At 36.5% G+C, this 20,791-nt stretch overlaps 1 protein-coding gene across 2 annotated transcripts in view; it reads right to left on the reverse strand.

The window, feature by feature from the left end:
- The window catches only part of STXBP4 (syntaxin binding protein 4), a 163,715-nt gene that overhangs the window by 64,107 nt on the left and 78,817 nt on the right, over nt 1-20,791 (reverse strand). For both annotated transcript variants that reach the window (XM_046675298.1, XM_046675297.1), the window contains 3 exons: nt 8,311-8,487; nt 1,329-1,445; nt 796-845 (listed from right to left, as the gene is read on the reverse strand). In XM_046675298.1, coding sequence (XP_046531254.1) covers nt 796-845; nt 1,329-1,445; nt 8,311-8,487 — 344 coding nt within the window. The remainder of the gene's footprint in view (nt 1-795; nt 846-1,328; nt 1,446-8,310; nt 8,488-20,791) is intronic.

Raw genomic sequence — 20,791 nt, forward strand, 5'->3', positions numbered from 1 at the left:
CCTAGTAAGAAATTTTAAATCAGAAACAAACTGTGAATAAAAACAAAATCAAGGCGTATTCTCTAAATATATTTCTTTTATTTGTTTACTGAATCTTGAAAATAAAACAAACATTAAATGCGCATGTTTTGCAAAATTCTGTTTGCTATAACAACTGATCTGCTGGGTTGAGACTGACCTTTAGCAATGAACCTGTGACTAGTATAGTAATTTTTATTCATATACAGGATGCTTAAAGAATTTCCCGTTGACCTCATCTTTACAGAATTTCTGACAAAGACAAGATAGGTGATTCCTACCTCTATTTTAGAGTACCAGGTTACAATGACTGGTTAAACACCTCCAGGAATTTCTTTGATAGAGATGGGATCAAAAACAATGTGTCCTTGGGGCTGGCCCCATGGCCGAGTGGTTAAGTTCGCGCGCTCCGCTGCAGGCGGCCCAGTGTTTCGTTGGTTCGAATCCTGGGCGCGGACATGGCACTGCTCATCAGACCACGCTGAGGCAGCGTCCCACATGCCACAACTAGAAGGACCCACAACGAAGAATATACAACTATGTACTGGGGGGCTTTGGGGAGAAAAAGGAAAAAAATAAAATCTTTAAAAAACAAAACAAAACAAAACAAAACCAATGTGTCCTTGTATCTATTTCCACAAGACATTAAAGAATGGTATCCAAAAGTTATGTGGCATCCTAAGACTATTTAAGAGATTTTAATATTTTAGTCACAATTACCAGATGAAAAATAGAATCAGTGGCCATACTCTGCAGAAAGCACTTAAATATTCTTACCTTAAATTTGATAAAGAAGCAGAATTATCAGAAAATACTTCTTGAACAGCCTAGTGACAAACAAGATAATGAAGGAGATAAATAAGGTTGATAGTTTTTTAAAATGTCTTTTCTTGCTTAATTAATATGTATAACCTACCCCTCCCCTCTAATTGATTAAAAAGGCGTTTCTGTTATGTGGGGAAAAAAGCAATTACATTAATATGCAATTCTACTCAGAAATGTAATAGCTATAGAAACATTTCTTTATAGGGTCAATATGAAACCATGTTTACCAAGTATCAAGAATTTTAGGAAAGTGTTCATTAAAACACAGTATGTTTTGGCAACATGTTACCTTGTCTCAATTATTTTCCTAACAATCTATATGTTAGTTGGTCTTTCCATTATCTAAATCTGACTCTAAGTCACCGTTGCTGTTTTGAGCCCAGAGAATGTTTCTATAGCCACCAAACACTGTGATATTATCTATATATCAGTTGCCTATAGATTTCTTTAAAATGGGAATAAAGTAATGTAACAGGAAGATTTACCTCTACAAAATGAAGAAGCTTTTCAGTGGATGCCTCAAAAGTTTTTCGAGCCATTTCCGACTTTCGCAATTGGCAGTCAAGTACTGTGATTCTCTTTCTTAACTCCTGCACACTTTCCTATTCAGAGATATCAAAAGGAGTGTCTTACACATTTCTTCAATTTTACACCAGTGGCTCCTATTTTCAGCTTTTATTAACTAATATCCAACAATACCATATTATTTATTTTCTCTCTTACTGTACACATCTTGTGATCTTGGAGGTACCTGACTAATTGCATATTTAAAAGTTAAACTGCACAGGGATGCTACAAATTTTATGAGACAAGCTGCATATGACTTTATTGCTTGTTATAGTAAAATACATTTAAATTAGTTTATAGTGTTTTTTGGCAAGATGGCTTACCAGATGTTGACAGAAACCCTGACCACCATGGCACAACCAAAAATGCTCAAGATATACACATATATTTAATGTAATATAATCCAATGTAAAGCCAAGCTAGCAGAGAAGTAAAAGAATTCCATGGATAGCAAAAGAATTCCACGAAGACAAGCAATAGCGATGCCGAGTGAACCCACTGGAGTAAGAATGCATTGTGGCATAATTTGCTTTGAGGGTATATGTTGATCTCTGGCAGCCGACAGCTTGGGGTTTCATCAGGTACAAATGGCAAATGGGAGAACTTTAATGGGTGAACTAGGAATAAAGAAACCTCACAGAGGTAAACAGAGTTTTGATTTTGGCTGTGGTGAGTGGGTAAAAAAAGTCTCTCCTGAATAATTGCTAACCACACGTCCCACTCACACAGATTTGAGGTCAGAATTTATATTACCTCTGTGGCCTGTATATTCATAAGCTGAAAATTTAATTTAAATTGTCCCAGGCTGGTAGAAGCAAACACAAAACTTCTCTGGACGGATATTTTCCAAACTCAGATCTCAAAGAATTCTCATGTAAAATGGGTCAAATGAATATGACTTCAGGAAATAAACTACCAAGAATAAAAAGTCAGCTGAAGGAAACAAATCACAGGGTCAGCTCTATGAAGACAGCTAACACTGGAGTAAGCAGATATAGAGTGGTGATATTTAACATGTTTTAATAATTAAGAAGAAATTGAAAGCACAATAGAGGGACAAGAAACTATCAAAATTGATCCAGATGATAAAAAAAAATCAACTTTAAATAATGCAATCATAATTAAACTAGAAACTCAATGTACAGGATTAACATTTAATTAGATACAGTTGAAAAGAGAATGGTGAACTGGAAGACAGAGGAAAAGAAACTCCTCATAATACAGCAGAAAGATAAAAATGGAAAATACAAAAGGAGGAGGGGGGAAAGGAGAAAATAGTCAGAAGACCTAGCATACATACAATCTGAATTACACAAGAGAGACCAGAAAGAACGAAAAAGAAATAGCTCAGGATAACTGCTTTGCATTTTCCAGAAATGGCAAAAGATGTTCCTCAGATCAGGATGCTAAATGAATCTCAAGCAACAGAAATAAAAATAGTCAATACATGACTCATCACAGTTATACTGCTGAACATTGAAAATAAATCTTAAAATAATCTCGAAAGAAACAACAGAATTGCAAACAAATGACAGATTGACAGCTGATATCACAACCATGAAATAAAAAGTGAAAGAAATTAAATGCCAACTTAATATTCTAAATATAGCAAAAAATATATTTCAAGAACAGGAGTTCAATAAAGATGTTTCATACAAACAAAAATGAGAGAGTTTATTACCAATAGATCCTCACTAAACAAATTTCTAAAAGATGTACTTCAGGAAGAAAGGAAATAATTCTAGCAAGAAGGTCTGAGAAGCAAGAAAGAATGTTAAACAAAGAAAATGGTAAGCATGGGGTCTATCTAAACAAAGGTGGACTGCACTAAATAAACTGTAATAGTGTCTAATTTATGGTGTTAAAAGCCAAGAAAGAACTAAAACACAGACAAAAATAGAAATTAAGTAGGAAGGGATGATTGGATTTACATTCTAAAGTTCTTATAATATTTAAAAGAAGAAGAAAGCTAATGATTAGTTTATAATTTAAGTTAAAGTAGAATGTTAAAACTTCCAAGATAACCATTATAAATTAGAAAGAGAGTGTATAACTTCTAAACCAGCAGAGGCAAAGAAATGACATGGGGGGGGGGGGCATTTCAGAGAAATCTGAATCAATCCAAAAAAGAGGCAAAAAATGAAAAAGCAACTAGAAAACATGGGATAAACAAAATGTACAAAAGAAGAGGGCGGAAATGAAGCCAAGTGCATTAGCAAATACAAGTGTAAATGGAAAGATCTTTCCAATTGAAGGTCAAAAACTGGTAAAATGGGCCAGCCCGGTGGCACAGTGGTTAAGTCCGCACGCTCCACTTTGGTGGCCTGGGGTTCGCTGGTTCGGATACCGGGTGTGGACATGGCACCGCTTGGCAAGCCATGCTGTGGTAGGCGTCCCACATACAAAGTGGAGGAAGGTGGGCATGGATGTTAGCTGAGGGCCAGTCTTCCTCAGCAAAAAGAGGAGGATTGGCAGCAGATGTTAGCTCAGGGCTAATCTTCCTCAAAAAAAAAAAAAAAAAGTAAAACAAGGGAAAATCCAGCTCATGTTTTTTACTATATATGCAATTAAAATATAAGGACACTGAAAAGCTGAAAGTAAAATGACGGATAAAGTACATAGGTAAATACTGAAAGAAAGCTGGTGTAACTATCTTCATATCAATCAAAAATAAGCATTAAGGGGGGCTGGCCCCGTGGCCGAGTGGTTAAGTCTGTGCGCTCCGCTGCAGGCTGCCCAGTGTTTCGTTGGTTCAAATCCTGGGCGCGGACATGGCACTGCTCATCAAACCACGCTGAGGCAGCATCCCACATGCTACGATTAGAAGGACCCACAAAGAAGAATTACAACTATGTACTGGGGGGCTTTGGGGAGAAAAAGGAAAAAAAAAAAAATAAGCATTAAGGGGAAGAGAAGATGGCTAGATTGAAGAATCACAACATTTTCAAAATGGATGACAACACAATTCCAAACTTGCATGCAGCTACAAATATTACTTCAAAACATATAAAGAAAATTTTAAAAAAGAAACCACAAGGGAGATTTTAACACACTTCTCTGACAAAGAAATCAACAGGACTAGAGAAGAAGTGAACCCCACACTTCACGACCCTGATCTAGTGGACTATATAAAACAATCCATTAAACAACTGCAAACTCTTTCAAAGCTCACTTTGAACATTTGTAAACACTAGCCATACAGTAAGTCATGAAGCAACCATCAACACATTTTGGAGTTGTTATCCTATAGATTAGATTCTCTGGCCATAATGCAATTAACCTTTCTGTGCCTCAGTGGTGTTTATAAATAAAGGCTCAATCATAAATATGCAAAATTTTCCCGAATTAATCTATATATTTGATGAATTTTTGGGGGAACTTATAAGCTGAATCTAAAATAAGTATAAAAGACCAAAAGATCATGTAGCCAACACACTTTTAAAGACAAAGAACTAGGCAGAGTGATCAGAAAACAAGACTTACTGTAAAACATATAGTAATCTACATACTGTGTTATTTGCACAGAAATATACAAATAGACCAATGAAAGAGAATAGAATGCCCTCAAAAAGATCAACACACATGAAATCTTGATATATGACTGCTGATCAATTAGGGAAGAAGATGCTTTTGAATAAACGGTGCTGGGATAAGTGGTTATTCATTTAAAATAAAGAAAGAAAGAATAAAATGAATCCTTACCCCATACAATGCCACAACCAATGACAGGTGGATCAAAACTTTAAAACTTTTACAGGCAAATATAAAAGAATATCTTTACATCTTTAGGAATGGAAGAACTTCTAAAAAGAAACATGAGGGAAAAGATCAATAGATTTGACTACATGAAAATTAAAGAACATCTTTCACCCAATTCACCATTGGGTAAAGGGCAAGCGATAAATTCCAGGGAAGATTTTAATAACATATAACTTAATATGGATTAGTAACCAGAACATATGAACAATAACGACATATCAATAAGAAAAGGCAAATAACCCAATGGAAAAATGGTTAAAAGACAGGGAGAGAGATTTCACAGAGAAACATAAATGGCTAACAAATACATAAATATATGCTCAACTATCTATCTGGGGCAGGGGGCAAAGTGCTAGTTTATAATGTTTGGGGTATAAATAATCCAACCATGGCTAATTTCAAGTGACCAAGATGGTGTCATTGAACATGGAGTTGAGAAGACATGCACACAATCAGCTCTTGTGAGCCTGTGCCAGCTGGTCCCAGCACATCAGTGGCTCAAAGTCATTAGTAATCAGGGAAATTCACATTAAACCACAATGAGATACACTTATGACACCTACTAGGACTGATAAAAATTAAAAGTAAAAGAAAACGAAGTGTCAGCAAGGATGTGGGGTAAACGTAATTCTTACTCACTAATGGTGGGAATAAAAATTGGTTCAAGCACTTTCAAACAATTAGGCATTACCTAGTAAAGTTGATCAATCATCCTTCAACCTAGCAATTCCAGTCCAAGATATGAATCCAAGAGAAACTGCTACACGTGTGGAGCAGGATATATATACAAAAATGCTTTTAGCAACATCATTCATAGCAGAAGAAAACAGAAACAATTGGACTGTCCATCAAATACAGAATGAATAAATATAGTGTAGTATATAGTACATCCATTCAATGGAGGATAAACAAGAAATGAAAAGACATGAACTAGCTATAAACTTGAAGTAGATGAATTGCAATAATAAAATGTTGAGTGAAAAAAGCAAGTCAGGGCCGACCCCTTGGCCGAGTGGTTAAGTTTGTGACTCCACTTCGGTGGCCCAGGGTTTTGCCGGTTAGGATCCTGGGTGCGGACATGGCACTGCTCATCAGGCCATGCTTAGACGGCATCCCACATGCCACAACTAGAAGGACCCACAACTAAAATATACAACTATGTACTGGGGGGGTTGGGGAGAAAAAGGTAAAGTAAAATCTTTTGGAAAAAAAAGAAAAAAGCAAGTCAGAAAAATACATACAGTATACTTATATAAAGTTGATAAACAGGATAAACTAAACAACATATTGTTGATGGATATATTATCAAGAAATTGGTCAACACTAAATCCAGGAAAGCAGTTTACTCTGAGAGCAAGAAGGGGGATGCAATTGGAGAGGGACATTGTGGGTTTTCAAAGGTACTGGTAATGTTTTATTTGTTACGCTGGAAACGAATAAAAAAAATTAAAAGGGAGAATAAATAGATAAGGGAAAAATTATAATGAAAAATAAAAGCGTTGTTACAGAAAGAATCTGTGTTTTTAAATGAATATTTGAATCCCAACTCTATAACATCTTGGTCAATGTCTCTTCAAGCAATCTCAAACAATTAAAAAATAAATGTTTCCTTCTCTTTCTCCACTGGTTTTGGGTTGCAAAATGTTGAGATGGCCATGTCTAATATCGCTTCTTTGGGGAAAAAAAAGGTTGTTTTCAGAGACAGGTTAAGGGCTTAGCTTAGGGTCTTATTAAGAGATGGTCTGAGATTCCCGTTATGCTAAAAAAGAGAAGAGCTGAATTAATTATATTATCAGACAACTTAGGACAAAAATGTTTCTCAGCTATGAGTTGGAAGAGAGAACTACAAATAACTTACTCCTAAAAAAACACCATGGAATAAATTCATGTGAACTCCTTGAACATAATATTATTTAAAAGGAAAAGTATTTTTAAAGACTGTTCATTTTCCCTCCAAAAGTAACTATAGTTACTATAAAAAAGAGCTTTTCATATTTTGATAATTCCCAAAATATTTTCAGAATCATGTTAAAGTTACTCACATCACATAAGCATGTGTATTTGTTTTCAGAATGTAAACAGTGGGTCAAAAAATAGTAAATGTACGTAATATTCGTAAGTATGGTTGCTTTCTAAATAATACGTTTTCCCCTTGACCTTGTATTATCAAAAGTTAACAGGAACGTCAGCCTTCTTTTCAAATTGGTTTAAATGGACAGAAGTGAGAAAGCAGTGACTCTTAACAGTTAACCAAAAAAATTTCAGGTTTTCTTTATATTTTCCTTTTCTAAAACTGGTTTCACTTCTACTTGGTATATTTAAAGAATTTAACTCTTTTATGTTTAAATAAACAGTCATAAATTATTCAAATTTGCTTTATGTTCTCTTGAAAACTGACTAGAGATATAACCACCCGTTATGTTTAGAAATGAACTCTACGAAGTTATAAAATATCTGTTTCAATTTATTTAATTTTCTACCTTATTTCAGTGAAGTAAAAATGTACCTATTACAGTTTTTTGAAGACTATTCAATGAACACAGCATGTGTTGAATAAAAAAAAAATCACATAACAAAAAAATACACATAAAAAAGTTTACATTGCCTTCTGAAAAGCATTCAGTATTTTGTTGTTGAAATTGGAGGCTAATGTAGTATATCTTCCATTAAAACTAAATTCACACTCAGTTTCTTCCCATTAATTATCTTGGGCCTTGGGCAAAAAATTATTTAACCTTCACACTTTCTTGAGTGCTCTAACCAAAGAGCAAAACCCATCCCTAGACTGTCCTCCTCCTCCTGTCCCCATAAGACAAATTAGCAAGTTTTGAAACAAAAGGAGAAAACCAATGTAACCCATGAAATGCTAAACAGTTCCAGGACTTAACGCCTGAGCTGTACAATGTTGACCGATGACCCAAATAAATTTGGGGCACATGCTTTTCCATTCCAACGCTATCTGGATAAAGGGAGGCTCACAACCTTTACATGACCCCCATCAGGATACATCATCCTATCATTGAATAATAGAAGACAAACACCGACCTAGTTTAGAAGTGCAGATGAAAAGAAAATGAAAACAGGATACATGACGACGGCAAGGAAACCATGGTAACTAGAAGAGAGGACTGTTTTGCTTACTTTATTTTGGTCAGAATAATCAGCTAGCTGAGCCTTCAGCTCTGTAATCTCGGCCTCCAACAGACGGATCACTTCTTCATAGTCCATTTCCATTCGGTGCGCCTGCCTCTGTGCAGCTTCGGCAAGATGAATCCGACTTCGCAGGGCTCTTGTTTCTTCAACTACAGCTTTGGTTTCCTAAAGATTTCAAAATTAATGTCATTAATTAAAAAAACAGCTAAAAAAATACTTCAGTGGTTTAAATAAAATATTTTCTGCCCTCTGGAAGTTTTAATTCCAAAACTTAATCAATACACCTATGTTCCTCATGTCTCAATTTGAACATTAATATTCATGTTATTTTATTACGTAGAGTAGCTGCCTGATCTGACTTTCCCTTGGTTAATTTCCTGGATAATTTTCAGTATGGAATCTCCAACTGCACACACCTAGCATAACATTTTGAAGATAAGGGAAGTAGAAGAGAATCGAAAATGGAAAACAGAAAAATAAGAATTGGTTCAAAAGGTAAAAAGAGCAGGCTTCTGCAAAATGCAAGTAGGTGGTCGGGCTCACATTCCAGGAGTGCTCTTGTGGCTTCATCAGATACTGCTGCGAGACTTACAGCATTGTGGGGCTTCTCCATGACAAGCCCCAGGAGCAAACGCTTACTCTAGATATCAGTCTACCTGCTACTTCTCCCTTTTGATTTAAGCCAAAAGGTAGAATTCAGTAGCAAAATATATAGCTACTTCTATAGGATGTAATGCTCACAAGACATTTATTAAACACATGTTATGTCTCAGGTGCTTCACGTGTCTTCTCTCATTTAACCTTTAGAACAACACTGAAAGAAAGGCATTATAAAAAACCATTTTATCCAGAATCAAACAGAGGTTCAGAGAGGTTACATAACCTGCCCAAGGACACATGGTAGTGCCAAGAATTTAAACCCAAGTCTGCCTGACTCCAACATTAATGCTCTTTTCACCATTTTATTCTGCCACTAGATGACAAAACCCTCTTATATACTAGCTATATTCTCCATCTTAGATGGCCAAAATCACTTGCTCTCTCAAAATGAATCTTGGTGCTGGGTCAATGACAGTCCCCTAAGACACAAATATGATTTAACATGGCAGATTATACTGTAAACCATTTTTTTTTCTTTACTTGATGCAGAAATCTCTTTTCTCTGCAATGGAACTTTCTGCTCCAATTGTCATGGCTAATACTCAACTATGGTTATTTTAATTTTCTCAGAGCTATTATAGAACACTTGCTTTTGTTTGAGCCTAAATACATTTGAAGTGAAGGAAGGGTTAGGAATATGCACATATTTTTAAGGGTCAATTTTTCATCCATACATTCAATAACTATTAAGTACTTGTTACGTGTCTTGTTCTCTTTCAGATATTAATAGAGCACCTACCAAAATAGACAAAAAATCCTCCCTCTTGTCCCCCAGAATTTATACTCCAGTTTGGGGAGAGAGACAGTAAATTAGGTATTGTCAGTGAGGATCTCATTGAGAAGACATTTCATCAGAAACCTGCAGCAAGGACGGAGCATGAATATGTCCCAAAGAGGAGCTTTCTGGGCAGATAGAACAGTTTGTGCAAAGGCCCTGAGATAGGATTATGCCTTGCATCTTCAGAGAACAGCAAGGAAGCCAGTCTGACAGAAGTAGAGAGTAGTAGGAGCCAGGAAGGGAGTGGTAGGACGTGAGGGCAAAGTGGTAACAGGAGTGAAGGCAGGAATGGGGTTGCGATGGAGAGGTAGATCTTAAGGGGCTTTGTAGGCCATTGTAAGGACTTTGGTTTTACTCAGGACGAGATGGGGAGTGATTGGAGGGTTCTCAGCAGAGAAGTGATATGATCTGAATTAAAGTTCAAGTGGATTACTTTTGCTGCCATGTTGATAGTAGACTGTAGGGGGTCGGCAATGGTAGAGCAGGGAGAAGAGGAAGGGGACAGGTATAAAATAATTGTGGCTTGGACAAGGGTTACAGTGGTGGTGATGGTGTGAAGTGGTTAGATTCCAAATACAGTTTGAAAGTAGGGTTAACAGAATAGTTCATCATCATTAACAACATTTACTTAGCAGCTACTGCAATCATGTTATGTGATAAACAATACAAAGGGGGTAAAGGATACCTTCCCTTTTCCGGCTCAGCTTAGAACATTAGGTATGACTTACATAAGTGGAGGAAGAGAGTAGGGCATGTTAGACAAAAAGAACAACGTGAACAAATGAAGAGAGACAAGAAGGAATGTGGTACATTCGAGAAATGGCACCAGATTAATTTTGACTGGAGTAGATGCTTCTTACAGGGGAGCAATGGATAAAAAAGGTTGGGGAGAGGGAGGGAAAGGGCCAGGCTCTGGTAGAAATGGCATGACAGCCAAAACCCTTGTACCTGGGGAAGTCTTCAAGCCTTCTGAGCAGAAATTGATATGAGAACACAGTGACTTAGAAAGCTAAATCTGACAGCAGGTACAGGATGGAGAATTTGGCCAACAACTGCCTACTGTGCCCTGGATTCAAAGAACTTTACTTTCTTGGGGGCTGGCCCCATGGCCAAGTGTTTATGTTCGTGTACTCCGCTTCAGCGGCCCGGGGTTTTGCCAGTTTGGATCCTGGGCGCAGACATGGCACTGCTCATCAGGCCATGCTGAGGTGGTGTCCCACATGCCACAACTAGAAGGACCCACAACTAAAAAAAATGATATACAACTACATACCGGAAAAATAAAATCTTTAAAAAAAAAGAACTTTACTTCCTTATTTTTTAAAGTAATTATCTTATAATAAAAGGATACTTTTAGAAAGAAATACCTGGGGAAATAAAGGGACATCTACCCAGCCACATCAGTCATATCAGTCAGTTCAACCCAGGTGATGAATGGTCACCAGGGTCACAGCTGGATCAACCTCACATCAGACTATTGCTGTGCATACAAGAGGTACTGGCTTAGTATGTGCTGGCACTACTCTAAGTGTTTTACATGGATCAACTCAGTTAATCCGCACACTGCTGGGCGAGGTATGTCTGTTATTATCCTCACTTAATAGGTAGGAAACTGAAGCACAGAAAGGTTATATAACTTGCTCAGAATCACAAACCTAATAGGCAGCCAAGCTAGGATCTGAATCCAGACAATCTAGTTAGAAAGTTCATGCTCTTGGCTACTATGCCATACTCTCTCTCCATCTACAGAAAATGCTAAAAAAAAAATCACTTGTAGATGACAATATCATCAGTGCCCAGCCCTGCATGAGCTTAGGATGTGGCCATTACAATATACTCAAACCCATTTGAGGCTGGTGCACTGTTCCCCGCTTTCCATTCAATCAAGCTAGAAAAAAATATATTGTCACTGAAGAGAAAGAGGAGAGGCAGAGAATTCTCCATAGCTGCAATGAAGAATAACTAATCTGATGATTTGTCTCCTTCACACTCACTTCATGCAGCTTTTATTCCTCTATAAAAACAGCACTTTTATTTTTGTTCAAAGAATGCTAGTTAATTAAATGAAGAATCTGGATGGGATTTATACAGCCATTACAGTACACTGATGGTAACAGAGTGTGAAATGTAGTCGGGTGGTAAAAGATGCAGAGGTTTTGATGCTGAATAAATTCATGCTATTTCTTTTGCAAATGTATAACTGTCAGGTTGGTAAATGTGACCCCTTAGCAAAGTTCTAGCTCAATTCTCACTGAATGGCTGTTTAAAAGATTAGTGCATTGAAATGATGACTTAGAGGAAGCGGTAAGAAAAGACAGCAGCAGTGTGTCGTATTGAGCAATACAGGATCACACAAATCCATTTTTTTCTTTTCCTCCTGGGCTGTCTTCTAATAAATAACTGTAAAGCCTCCTATGTCAGTAACAACTGAGCCAGAATTTTCTCAGTCCTTCACCATGAGTCTGAAATCGCTTCAGGGTGAATGCTGCAGCCAGGTCACTGATTTACTTTGTATTAGGTAGAGATTAATCCAGTTTAGAAAGAAAATAAAAGAGAGAAACTAAGATGTAATGGTAAATCAGAAAAATCAACACAAGCATTATGCTATTTAATACCAAGCAGTATAAGCAAATATACTAGAAGGGAATCTTGAAGTATGAAGTCAAATCTCTGACAACTTTTTTTTTTTTTTTGAGGAAGATTAGCCCTGAGCTAACATCTGCCACCAATCCTCCCCTTTTTGCTGAGGAAGACCGGCCCTGATCTAACATCCGTGCCCATCTTCCTCTACTTTATATGTGGGATGCCTACCACAGCATGGCTTGTCAAGCGGTGCCACGTCCGCACCCAGGATCTGAACCAGCGAACCCTAGGCCACCGAAGCGGAACGTGTGCACTTAACCCCTAAGCAACCAGGCCGGCCCCCTCTGACAACTTTTTTTTGGTAACACTGAGAAAATGCTTTCAACTCATACTGTCCCATTGTAAAATGAGGATTTTCCACCTCACAATTTCACAATGAATCTTCATGGAAGATGAGACCAAATTATTCTCTGAAAATATAATTCAAACTAATGAAAATCTTCATAGGCTACAAATACTTTGAACTTAGCTATGTGATTGTGTTGAGACAAAGGGCATTATAAACTCACATAAAGGGCAGTATAAGCTCAGGCGAAAGATAATATGCTGTGTGTTTTCCACATACAGCACTTTCTCCCCACAAGGCAACACGAAATAGAATGAAAAACATGAGTGTGAGATGAGTTATACCTAGGTCAGAATCTCAGATCTAGGATTTTTTTCATTTTCTGGCTAATTCTCTAAGACTCAGTTTGTTCATCTGTATAATGGGAAATAACAACACCTGCTTTATAAGATCAAAACAACTCTCACAAGAGGGTTGAAGAAACGATTACAAGTCTTGGTACAGTTTTTTTCTCGTTCCTCCTTACTGCTTTTAAAAAATATACAGAATCCCCTATGTGATTAGAGAGGTAGACTAGATAATTTATTAAGGGCTTTCCTGAGGCACTCATTTAGTAATACTAGTTATTGAACTTTAGAGAAGTCGTTTGGAAACATAATGTGCATGTCTTTTTTAATGTTAGTGACGACTATGTAAAAGCTTTTCTTCCCTAGGTATGAGTTGTAATGCTCCCTTAAGTAGAAGGAAAAGCACTAACTGCAGTTGCACATTTATAATTAGGCTACCACAGCCACATCACTAACCTTAGAAGTTCTCTAATTTTTAAGCTAATCAGTAAATCTTTCAAAATGTCAATGGCTGACAGGAGAAAAAGGAGACTGCAAAGAGATGTATGTTTTAGGGTAATGTAACTTAAGCTACCAAGCCCGAAAGAATACTTCTCTTATCAGCTTCCTACATTCACTCATTGGAAAATCTTTCTTGGTCTTGGTCCCATTACAGCTTGTGAAAAAGATTAAGGGTTACCACAGGAAGAGGGTTGTTGAAGGAAAGTGTTTAAAAGCAAGCTCTATCTAGTTTCCTTAACTTACGTATTGGGTTTATTAAAATATGTATAATATTCTTCTCAATGGATGATCTCAAAGTAATTTGCAGAAATTCCTGAACGAATCTACAATTCATCCCTTAAGCATGTACACACTTGGGGAAGAAAATTAATCCACAGAACTTTCTATGCCTCTGAAATGTGCACTCTCCTTTCTCTTTCCTTACTCTTCCTCCACGCGTCCATCCAGCCCACTACTCCACCTCCTTACCTAACCAGTTGGTAAGCACTGTGAAGTCTTTATTTACAATGTATTTGCAGCTATTCCTTAGTTTCTGTCCTCACCACCACATTACTGAGTCATGTCTTTACCTGCTCACATGTAGGTACTATGAAAATCACCTAAGTGCTCACTCTGCCTACTGTGTTCTTCACTCTAATGTATTCTGCACACTTCTGAAGGATCAATTTTCCCAAAATATTGCTCAATTCCACCTTCGGTAACAAACCTAAGTACATGGTAAATCATAAAATGGTACATGATAAAACACATCCTCAATCTCCATACTTCAAGGTTCTCCCCTACTTATTCCAAATCAGTCTTTCCAGCCTTAGCACATTCAACAACCTTACAGGATTGCCATATCCATACAAGAACTTACCAAACTTCCCAGACTAAATTCTCTCATCTCCAAGGTGCTCCTGAGCACATTATTCCTTCCACTAGGTATATACAATTTTCCCCTTTCTTCTTCACCCAGTTCTCATCTATCCTTCAAAATCTACTTCAGATTTTACCTTCTCTAATGTTACCAGATCACCTCAGTTTACAATGATCTTTCCCTCTTTTTATCTTTTATAATACCTGTTATCTGCAATCAATCACACACTACTTAGTATCTCCTACTGCTCTCTTGAACTGTCATTAAAATATTAAGTATTTTACCATCTAACTTTCTAAAGTCAAAGGGTCTTGACAGCCCACATTAAAACAGAAGCTGTCTGAGAGTAAAAACCTACCTAATATGAACAGGTGCTCCACTTAACATAAATATGATATAGCTGCGCTGACAAACAGTGAAAATCGCTATTTTGTATTTCACATATAAAAATTACCTTAGAGAATTCTACTAGGTAAGAAGCTTTCATAGGAAAGTTCTTCATTAAAGGCTTCAATTTTATGGGAATAGTAGTAGAACTATATTTCATTTAAATAATTACAATAACAACCATAAACCATGCTCTTGAAAAACACCACATAATGAAAAGCAAATCATTTCATTATAGTCTTTTTATATATAAACAAAAATCCTTTTATTGTATTTATTAAGCAAAAGAGATTATATCAAAACTAAGTAGAATAAAGAAAATACCAAGGTCAAAAAAGGACAGTTATGTTTTATTGTGCTTGACAATTTTGTTTCTTGGCTTTTTACTAAATAGCTTTAAAAATTTAAAGATTTAGAAATCATGCATACTATTTTATATTTCCCTAAAAATCACAAATTTCCATCACAAATTAATATAATATATGCTCTCAAGGACTATATAATCTTGAAGGTCCTTTCCAAGCCCCTCCATATCCCTGATTCTATGATTTACATGATGACACTTCTTTGTAAAGCGTGTAAAAATGATATATATTTGTAAATCCAAGAAACAAAGATTTTTTTTAGTTTGTATGTAAAAGGAAAATCCTCACTTTGCAAAGGAAAATTTGGTTAAGCTTTGTGGAGGAAAAGCAGGTCAATCAAAGTATAATTAGCTCTAATTAACCCTCCCAAGAGCTGTCAGCTCTTTACCTGCAGCTGCCTCATTCTCCAAAAGGTGCAAAATTGAGCGGTGCCTCTGAACATCAAAGAAAATCAAAGAAACAATTTTCAATCTCTGTTTATAAACAGAAGTCCCTAATCAAAGACAGATACACAGTACATCTATCTGATAAATTTTACCATGTGAACTTGTTCACAATATAAATATTAATTAGTTAAATCCTGTTGTGATAATATGTTTAACCCTGAACATGTATTTTCTGATTTAGTGAAAGTTGACATAAAAGAAAAAACTATTTTTCTACGTCTCCAATTCTGGTGACAAATACCAAAAAGGGGACATTTACGTATTGGAAATTTCCTTTCATAATGCGAGTTTAAACCCTGTTCATTAAAATCAGGTAGAGCTCAAAGGCTACTTTCTCAGTTATGTTTAGAATTCCTGTGAAGTTTGAGATTTAAGGGAGATCTGGCTTCAAAACAGAAATGTATTCCTTCTCAACTAACCTTTATAAGTTTAATTCAATTGGAATAAAAATTTTATCAAATTTTGTTTGTTTTGGAGGAACTTAACCAGGAGTTCCAAATTTCAATCGAGGTATAATAAGATCTAAATAATAAATAAGATTCTTAAGTTGATTTGGAAGAAAAAATCAGTCAGAACTGGTTAGCAAATTTTGAAAAACAAGAATAATGAGAAATAAAGAAACCAGGTGGGACATGGCCCAAGGATTTAAGGCATAGATAAAGCTATAATAGTCAGTACTGGCCAAAGAAGGGTTAGATAAACATTCACACACCTAACAAGTATTTATTGATGAAGCAACTGGAAGGACCAGAAAGCCCCAACAGACCCTAGAACATATAAGAATTTAATCTACAAGAATGGAGATACCACAAAACCAGGAGTGGCTGTGACAACAAACTACTGGGGGAAAAAAGTGTAAAGTGTAGACTCGTATCTCACACCATATACCAAACAAAATAATTTCTTAGACGAGTTAAGTAAAGACAGACATGGGAGGAAAACTATGTAAATGTGTATCTGAAATCTGGCTAGGAGTGAACTTTAAAAAAGTGAAAAAGAGGAGAAATCACAAAGAAAAAGATAGATTTGACAACACAAAAACACCTGTGTTTAAAAACGTTGAAAAAAATAGGCAATTTGTACACAGGGGAAAATATCTGCAACAGATTTGGTAGAAATAGGGTTAATAACAACAATGTAAAGAGATCTCAGAAAATGATGTGAGAAAAAGGAGCAAGTTATTGATTAAGAATACAAGAGAAGTGAAGAAGAAAAAGCAGGACTGGGAAGTGATACAGATAAGATAAGGGGTATATGGTTAGGAGTGGCAGAATGTCACTAGCAAGCATATCAGGAAATAAGCTGCCTTCAATCTTGAAGAATTGTGATGAGATTCACAATTTAATTTGAAATCCACAGACAATCTTTGGTCTCCAGCATGAGTGACAATGAATCAAAGTACAATATTTTCAAATAGGGTGATTTACTTATGCAGGGTTTGGTACGACTGGAGAAGTCTTGTTTTTGATTCTAAAATAGTTTGTGAATAAATCATCTAACACAATGTCATGAGTCCCATAATGAAGTAAGAGCACTGAAAAGTGTTTCTCACATAGTAAACTGCCAAGATAAGAGTTTTATAGTATCAACTGCCTTATCACTACTTCCTCCTTGTGTAAAATTTACTAGTTTGTCAGCCAAATTAATATATATTGCTCTAACATGTAGAAACACAAAGTGTTTGGCATCTACACAGATGTTTAAAATATACCCTGAAAGGTTCTCTCTTAGCAACTGACTAATAGAATTTGAGAGATTTCTATTTGTTTGTTTTTAGTGAAATAAGGAAAATTATAGGGAGTTGAGCCTACCGTAGTGCACAAACCTGCCTTTGAAAACTCCCCAGCTACAGGGCACTTATTCTGAAATGCTTTCTAGAAAGTGATGGTTTTGCTCTATTTTTCTTTTTCTTACTAGATTGAGAGCTCCTTGCAGAGACTATGTCTAGCTATCACAGTGAATCCAGATAAAATCAGCATTTAATAAAAGTTTCTTATGTTCCCTTCCCAAGACTCCCTTATAAGTTACTACAGGCAGGTATGAAACAACTGATGAAAGAATGCCAAATGTGGTCCCTGAACAGCCAGAAAATAAGTGGCTCACTGTATGGAACCCAGAATCCTAACATCAGTTCTAACAAAGGCAACCAACTACACAAAATACTATAACCAATTGTACTGGAAGGGTTCTATGAAAAATAACATAATTCCCTTCCAAATTCTCCAACATGAAAAATCTGTGATTCTAATTAATCTAACACAATTAAAATAGATTCTATGGTATCAACAGGATAATAAAATTTCTCTCAGGGTCCGGCCCGGTGACGCAGTGGGTAAGTTCACATGTTCCGCTTCAGTGGCCCATGGTTCACTGGTTCGGATTCTGGGTGCAGACCTATGCACCACTTGGCAAGCCATGCTGTGGCAGGCATCTCACATATAAAGTAGAGGAAGATGGGCAGGGATGTTAGCTCAGGGCCAGTCTTCCTCAGCAAAAAGAGGAGACTCGTGGCAGATGTTAGCTCAGGACTAATCTTCCTCATAAAAGAAAATAAAAGAAACAGCTATTTGGAAACGGACATCTTTGCTAATGCTTGCTTAGAATGCTACAGTCACCTCCAGTGAATAACTAGGTATGGCTGGTGTCTGTGCAGACAGGAGTGTCAAATTGGCTGTCCTTATGTTCCTTTTCCAAGCAAGCTGTCTATAACTTAGGCAGTTTCTTGGGCAAAGTCGAATGTTACAGAATACATAGGTATATTTTTATTCACAAAAAGGGAATTAATTTGAAATATAAATCCAACCAAGTTTACTTCATAAGTTGCTCCACTCAGGTTACTGTTTATCATTATAAGAACTTCATAATTTCTCTTCTCAGAGTTTTTTTTCGTTTTTGAAAATCATTCAAAGATAACTGTAGATTTCACACAGCTGTAAGAAATAATACAGAGAGGTCCCCTGTGCTCTTCGCTCAGTCTCCCTCAGTGGTTACATCTTGCATTACTATAGTAGAATATCACAACCAGGAAACTTCGGTGACACACGTCACCAACCTCAATCAGACATCACCAGTTTTACGTGCACTCAGTAATAAAAGCCAACAACCTGTGGATATAGGCAACAACGGGGATGGATCCCAAGGGAATTACACCGAATGAAAAAAGCCAATCCCCACAAGTGGCAAACTGTATGATAACATTTATGTAACATTCCTGAAATGACAAAATTATTGAGATAGAGAACAGATCAGTGGTTGCCAGCCCTTAGGAGAAGGCAGGATGGAAGAAGGTGCTTGTGGCTGTAAAAAGTAGCATGAGGGATCCTCGTACAGAGAGTTCTTGCTGGAAAACAAAAGTTGACATTCTGAGATCACAAGTGACCATCTCAAATGGAAAGATATGGACATTTTACTATTACTCCTTTAGAACAGAAAAGACTGACAAATCAAATACATATATTTTTCTTCTTTTCCCCTGTAAAGATGAGATTGGCATCTTAGAATATCTACCAATGCTATGCTGAAATACTATAAAAAGTTGAGATCACTAAAGATGAATAAAAAGGGCATGGGAACTTACATCAATCCTAAAAATTAGAAGCTTTGCTGTTTCTTTAATAAGTGCACAAAGGAAGACAATCTCTAAAAGTGTGAAAGGTGAATACTTTTTTAGTAATCACATATTATTGTTCCTTTTAGAGATATATTTAATCTGTTCTTAAAGTTTCCTATGTTGCTTCATCCACAAACCAAGATAGCTCACATGTCAGCAGCACCAGCTGTAACTAAGTTCACGTTCAATCTCAGTTGTCCACAGAGAATCCTGTACTGATCTGACCTTCTGTTTCTGCCTTAGACTTCATGCTCTCCTCAAGCATTTGACCCAACGTTTGCACAGGTGAGGCCAACTACAACTGGGCTTACTGAACCCAGAGAAGATGCCAAATGAACAATTTCCCGTGTTTCTTTAGGGCAAAGACTGGTTCAGACAAGCTAAATCCTTTGGCTTTGGATTGTTCACCAATTCATTGCTGCCTTAGGTCATAACGCTATGCTGAAAAACTTCAAAAACAACTTAGGTGTGAAAGTTGGTTTTAGAAAGTTGTTGATCAAAGGAAGTTGCTAGAAGAATGGCCCAGACCTGTTAAAAGTTGTTAGAACTTGAAGAAAAAATAACATGAAGTATAATTTCATGGGAAATTATGCTCATGATTTTAAACAGTAAGTTTGGGTTATGCTGAAAGGCATAAAAACTCGTCAAAAATACTTAGATTTTAGAAAACAGTACAGACAATTCTTTGAAGAACAGTGAGTAAGTATTCTGGTAGCTAGCCCTGGTTGAAAAAAACAATGTACCTGATCCTTCGGTGAAAAAGGATCCCTTCATAGCTTGTTCTTTCCTTTTTATTTATATCTTTCTTCCCTCTCCCTTCTTCTCATTCTCCCTTTCTTCCTTTTCCCTGTCTTTTAGTTCTTCACTGCTTTCTTTTTGGGTCTCCACACTGAAGGTAAATTAATCTCCATAATTTGAAACAGTTCATGTGCCTTCAAAAGGGGAGATTATTCTGTTTCTAGGATCAGGCCCCAGTCTCACAATAATTCAATGAATAGTTCCTAAGTGAGTGAACAAGGGCTATCAAACGGTGCCCTCGCCTCCCTTTGGAAGCAACTGGGAACCATCATTGTAAAACAAACTGAAAAGCAACCTAGTAGTGTTTTAATAATTAGGTTACCTATGTATTTAAAGGATTTACATGGTATAATTATTGGCACTGGACTGATTTCACATCAAGATCTTCAAAAGGATACCAAAAAGGGGGAAGAAACTGCCCAATTTAATACAACTCAAGTTTCTGTTTTTTTAAAAGTTTTTAAGAGACGAGTTATACACACTCCCTATTTGCCATTTTTAAAGACTCTTTTGCTAATTGTGAAAAAAGAAATTAATCCTTGGAAAAATGGAGCTTTGTATTTTCACTAAAGCACAAGAACTCTTTCATTAACAGTTTAAATCTATATCACTCAAAACCCCTTAAACAGAACAATATCATTCTATATACATACGAGAAGCTGAATGGTATACATGGTCAATATACTAAAAAAATGGAAAGTTGTAGGGTTGACTTCGGGTAGTACATTTTTCATTGCACATGTGTGTTTCTGAAATGAATGACTGTGCTAGTATGTACGCATGTGGGTT

Source organism: Equus quagga, chromosome 11, assembly GCF_021613505.1.
Source record: "Equus quagga isolate Etosha38 chromosome 11, UCLA_HA_Equagga_1.0, whole genome shotgun sequence".
NCBI classification, from domain to species: domain Eukaryota; kingdom Metazoa; phylum Chordata; class Mammalia; order Perissodactyla; family Equidae; genus Equus; species Equus quagga.